We start from the raw sequence: 6,243 nt of genomic DNA, 5'->3' as shown, positions 1-6,243 counted from the left end.
TATTTATCCCAGAAGGGAAATTCAATCTAAGAAGGGAAATTCAATAATATAATAATTATAATATAATAATAATATAACATTTGTAAATGTTTCACCATAAGATAAAAGTGATGGCTCAAAACACCTGTATTGATTTGCAGTGACCCCCCGGTCTACGGGGATAAGTGGACCGAAAACATGGCAGGAAAATGTTCCCGACAGCATAACAGAGCTACTGTTTCCCTTCACTGTAGAGAACAACAGGTCAGGTTTTCCTTCAATTTGTTACCCGTCTGTTATTGACACCTGAGGGAAGACACGCCCCTTGTCTTCAGTGGAATACTTGTCCTAAAAAATGAACCATTAATCAGATTAGACAGGGCAATGTGTGAAAAAAATAACAAGGCAAAATCATGGCTGGCTCTAGGGTAAATAAATCCGCCAGCTGTCTTTGTTACTGTCCTTTCAGACACATTTCTGTGAGTAAGTGCCATGTTGAAGCACGATCTGATGCTTTGATGCTGATCATTCTTTTTAAAAAAAATCTGTTTCTTGTGAGTCACCCCAGCTTTATGGAAGTTCAATATTACATTGCAGGATTAAACCTTTATTTTTACTAATTTAATGTGAAAATGTTTTCTCTAAAAGCCTCTTACAGGGTCCGTCAATCAAGAGTCTCCACAGGAACCCCAGCCTCGGATGACAGTTTGACTCCTCTCCATCGTCTGTTCTGGTTCTTGGGTGAATGGACCCTTCCCTCCTCTTTGGCCCCCTTTCGCTCTCCGTTTGGCATCTTGCCTCCCCAGATACATACAGTCAAGAAAAGAACTTTGGAGCCAAACGCTGCCGACATTCCTCTGCATCACAGGTCTTGGAGCAAGTTCCATCAGGCAAAGTGGTTTCAAGAGCTCTTCAGAAAATTTGATACAGATCCCTGGAGGCTATCCCCCTCTTATTCCCTCCTGTGAGGAGCATTTGTCAAAGCTGATCAAACCAACCCTTTGTATTCTTTCCTGATGTTGTGGACCATACTTGAATCAATCTTTCAAACCAATAAGATAAGCTTGTATCAAATTATTAAGAACAACAAAGATGGAAAATGAGAGAAAGCAAAAAGTGCTGGGAGGAGCCATGGAAAATGGGAGCAAGGCACGATCTTGTGATAGCTTGCCATTAAAAATACTCGATCCCACAAACAGCTTTTGGCCACTTGCGTTATGGGGGATAAACTGAGCTTTAGTTCGTGCAATTATTTACAGACGCATTCAATTTGCATATCGAGTTCATGTTAGGTCTTTCAGCCGTAAACATTTTAATTGTAATAACACTGACCCCGTGCATCCTTTGCGACAGCTTTAACTGATGTAATTAACGGTTTTGAGCGGTGGATTGCATAAATGTTAACGGGTAAGGGTGGCGACATTCTTTACTTTTCCAAAGACCAAACACAAACAATGAATTGTTATTAACTGGTTTTGATTGTCAAGTCTAAACTTGAACCTCCCTTCAGGCACAGAGCTCCATTGTTATATAATACTAACAACAACAACAACAACAACAATAATAATAATAATAATAACAAAATTGGCAAATTAATGAGCCACATTATTGCAATAGGTGATATGTTCCATCATCGTGTCATGAACATGGGCACTGTAGTTTTTTTTTAAGGGGGGGATGGAGCCCATCCCAGCTGACTCAGGCCTTGTCCACACGTAGCAGGGTTTTTGTAAAACCGAATATCCTGCCCCCTTCATCTAGAAAAAAAATGTATGTACATACCACCTTGTTTTTAGAAAAAAATTCATCCACACCTAACACCTAAATAAGTGCGTTTTTAAGCACATTCATATTCTACGTGAGGATCTAATAACTCAGACGACAGGAGCAACGCCCGGGACATTTGGAAGTTGTCCCGCCATTCCTCCGGGAGCACGATTTCTGTCTCAAAGTTCTCCCACAAGCTGGCAGTGCGTCCCGGTCTGACCCAAAACCAGCATCGGTGTCTTTGATGGAGAACATGCCTCAGACATGGAATGGCAAGGTGGCGGAAAACAACCGTCCTTAACGTCGTCCTTCTCCTGTGTTCTTGTTTGTGGAGCGGTATCTGGGCCTGGACCAGAGACAACGCTAACACAGTTCTGAGGGTATCCACGCTGTTTCCAAATGTAAACACAGGTCGCATGTATGATGTAAGAACAAATTTTGTCGCAGGCAGTGACGTTTCGAAACCTGAAACCCCGGTTATTGATGTCCACATGCAGACGCATAAACGGAGGATTCGCAAATCTTCACTTTAGTCTGAGGTGTTTGAAAGAATCGTTTTTAATGCCATAAATCTGCGTTTTCGTGTGGATGACAGGAAAATCATAGAAAAATATCTTCGTTTTGTGAGATACCCTGCTACGTGTGGACGAGGCCTCAGGGTGAAGACAGGGGACACCCTGGACAGGTCACCAGTCTATCACAGGGCTACACTTAGAGACAGACAACCAATCACACTCACATTCACACCTACGGACAATTTAGAATCACCAATTAACCTCAACATGTTTTTGGACTGTGGGAGGAAGCTGGAGAACCCAGACAGAACCCACGCTGCACGGAGAGAACATGCAAACTCCTCTCAGAAAGATCCCAGGTGTCCTCACCGGGATGTGAACCGGGGATCTTCTAGCAAGGCGACGGTGCTAACCACGAGCCACCGAGCAGCCCAAGCAAAAAAATATCTCCTCCAAAAGCACTTTTTACTCCTGTTTGATAAAAACTACAGTGCCCGGCTGTATTTCTGATACATGGATATCTTGAGTGCTACTGACACATCTTGTGGGTTTAAGTCTTGTCATGGGTTCATTAAACACATTAAAAATAGAAAATAACACCAGCTTTGTCCTTTAAGTGAAAGATTTCTGTGGGTTGTAGAAAAAAACCTGACATCACCATATTACCCAAGGGCTAAACATACTGTGATTTCATCGTATCAAATTCCATGAAGCCATGCTACTAACAGAACAGCATCACATGCAGTGCTTCATAGTCGAACAATGATTGTGTTCCTTATTTCTGGGGCCTTGTGCTCTCCCACTAGTCAGCAATTGAATCCTTTCCTTTGACTGACGATAGGCAAACACCAGTTGCCTTTTTGTCATATTGAAACATTTGCTAAGTTTAAGGTTTTTTAACAGTCGTAGAAGTAGCTGTCATGTATAATTTAGACTTTTTTTTTTTGTTGGCTTCATTGTGTCACCAAACCAACCTCTTTATTTAATTAAGCGGTCCACTCCAAAAAACAAAAAGAGACAATGAAACCAGTAAATGTACAAGTACTCGTTAGTGCCTGCTGGTTTGTTTGTGGTTAGGGCGCACTAAGAGCATTTCCATGAAAAGGGAATTAAATATGAGGAGGCGATTTTAAGACAAAGCACTTGGCACAGTCTTTGCATTGGGCTCTAAAAGCTTAAACTGGAAATTCAGATGTTTCTGTATTTATAGATTCAATGGGGAATGTAGAACATACGCAGGGAGAATGGGAAAGAGTATGAAAGAATGTGTGTCTTAATAGAAAACCTAATTATGAATGTATCACCGGAATCAATGCACAATCATCTTGTATACTTACAAAAAGATATTTTTATATAAGGGACATAGAACATTTTTGATGTTATAAATATCCACAGTGTTTTATGGTTTTGTTTGAACCTCCAGGGTCTAAACTTTTGCCCAAGAATCTGACAAAGATCATGATGATCTGACATAAAGGAGAGAGACTCACATAGACCCGTTGAACAAACAGTGGCCTCCTCACTTTGTATAGTATGTATAGTATGTATGTATGAGTTCTGTGTACATTTATAAAGCCTATATTTCTATATCTTAATATATCAACACATATAATAGGGTAATATAAAGGGAATAGATATGGAATTATAGGTTGAGTACACAATCTTATGGAACTGTATTGCTCAGAGTCGACTGCTGGTGGTGGCACGGATCAACCATCATGTTAAAACCGCCTACCTAATACTATGTAGGTCATAGCTCAAAGGTTCTGAAGGTGTCCTGTGGTGTCTGAGACTGGCGCTTCAACAGCTCAGGTTCTGTGGGTTGTGGGGTGGGGCCTTCACGGATCTGACTTGTTCCAGCATATCCTGCGGATGCTTGATCGGATTAAAAGGTGTGAAATGTGGAAACTGAGCCAACACCCTTGGGCTCGATCCATTCCTCAGCAGTTTTTGCGGTGTTTGGTCGGAACAATATTTACATGGGTGGTATGTGTCCAAGCAGCCGCTGCGGTAATGCCGGGATGCAAGGTTTCCCAAAAGAATATTGATTAACGTCACACATTTCAGTGGTTTTAATGTTGTGGCTGATCAGTGCATATACCGCTATAGTTACTCTGCAGCCAGTTACTAGCTAGTATTCTGGTTCCATTGTTGATAAAGATTCTAATTTAAAGATAAAATCCTTTCGTCCCTCTAACTTGTAACTTAATATATATTACAGGAACCTATTTTGTCATTAGCAGTGATTTATTTTATGTTATGTGTAAAACCGTTGTGATTTTGTTCATCTTTGTAGGAAATGTTTTGAGAAGCATCAAAGTGACTCATTTACACTTAAAATTGTTTCAAATCATTCAATCCTATGCTGTATTTTGAATTATAATTAATCTTTATTGGACCAGTAGGTTTCCTGTGGCTGGAAATGACATAAATAAGATGAAAAGTGATGTTAATGATGAATTATAACGATTTTAATGTTGTTGTTTTTTTTTATTTTTACATTTCTACCACGTTTTAGAGCATTCTAATACACTCCAAATTCCAAACAGCTGATGCTGCAGTTCTTTTGAAGTCAATTGCAAGTCATAGCAAAAACCAAAGTGAGTTGTGCATTATGGCTGCTCACAAGACTGGAAAGGCTTTAAAGGCACATCATAAATATAACGCGTGTTTTCAAGTGCTGGTCAAAAAACACAAGGAGTTCCAGACTGTGATAGATCTCAAAGGGTGTGGTGTCTGAAAGTAACACCTGTGCGGGCAAGACTGGTACAAAGAAGGCCAAGAACAATCCAAGGATCACCACCAAGGCCATCCTGATAAATCTCAGCCATTCTGACACCTACAAATGTGGATACCTGACATTCTAGTGGACACTGCACAAGGCTGGTCTCGTAGACATCGACTAAGGCTCACCTGGACAAAGAAAAACCTTTTTGGTCATCAAATCTGTGGTTTGAAGAGACTTAAATGGAGTTGTTTAGACACAGGAATGTGAGTTTTGTTTGGCGAAGCAGACAAGCCCAAGGACACCGTCCCCACGGTCAAGCATCGGAATGTAATGCTTTGGGATTGTTTTTAAGCCAATGCACTGGGCAACCTTGTCAAAGTTAATTGCTTCATGAGAAAAGAGGACAATGTTAAGGCTCTGGAGGAAAACATCAGACAGTCTGCAGAAAAACTTGAACCTGTGCAGCACTGAATCTTTCAACAAGACAATGGTCTCCAATGTACAGCGAAGAACAGCCAAGAAACGGTTTAAAGAAAATGATGTCAACATTTTGGAGCTGGACCTGAATCCCACTGAGTATCTGTGGAGGGAGCAATAGACCACAGTGATGGCAAGGAAGCCTGAAATACCTGGAGAATCTTACAATAGAGGAGTGGAACAAAATCCCAGTGCAAAAATCGGTTTAGCAGTTATAAAGAACGTTGCCCTGGTGACAAATAAAGAGTCACTTTTTTATGACATATTTACTTGTTTATGTCATTTCCTACCAAAAGAAACCGATGGGTCAAATAAAAAATTCACTAGAAATCAAAACCTGGGCTTAACTGTACATGTAAATACAGATCATTCCAGTTCCGTACATTGTTGTCATAGAAATAGCACCAAACACACTTGCCACTAATAAGGTTTTAATTTCAATGACTAAGAAATGTTACTTTTTGTATTAACTGTCTCTGACTTTGTATTTGTGGTTTGCTCTTTACAAAGATGAAATGAAAAGTATTTATTCTTTCCTTTTCTGTTAAATATACATGTGCCTATATTTTTAAAAACCTGTGGTGTAAAGACTACACACAGTGAAAATATGTAACCTGACCCAGTGGGATAAAATTCTCCAGACTAATCTATACTCCTGTTGTGAGCTATGAACTGAAACCATATCCAGTCATTAAGCTTCTCAAAGCTACCTCTGGTGTTATAACATATTTCATCTCTCTAAGGGAGTTGTTCACTATCTATTAAAGTTTAAATGTC

General features: G+C 40.1%; 1 protein-coding gene across 2 annotated transcripts in view; it reads left to right on the top strand.

The window, feature by feature from the left end:
- The window catches only part of edn3b (endothelin 3b), a 12,430-nt gene extending 10,769 nt beyond the window's left edge, over window positions 1-1,661 (top strand). The window contains exons 4-5 of one of the 2 annotated variants that reach the window (XM_008275726.1): window positions 141-243; window positions 628-1,661. In XM_008275726.1, coding sequence (XP_008273948.1) covers window positions 141-243; window positions 628-690 — 166 coding nt within the window. In that variant the 3' untranslated portion in view covers window positions 691-1,661. The remainder of the gene's footprint in view (window positions 1-140; window positions 244-627) is intronic. The other variant, XM_008275727.1, reaches the window with a different exon arrangement.
- The last annotated feature ends 4,582 nt before the right edge of the window (window positions 1,662-6,243 follow it).

Source organism: Stegastes partitus, unplaced genomic scaffold (genome assembly GCF_000690725.1).
Source record: "Stegastes partitus isolate 25-593 unplaced genomic scaffold, Stegastes_partitus-1.0.2 Scaffold58, whole genome shotgun sequence".
Lineage (NCBI taxonomy): Eukaryota > Metazoa > Chordata > Actinopteri > Pomacentridae > Stegastes > Stegastes partitus.
Note: the sequence above shows the minus strand (reverse complement) of the source record. Positions and strands in the feature narration are given on the sequence as shown.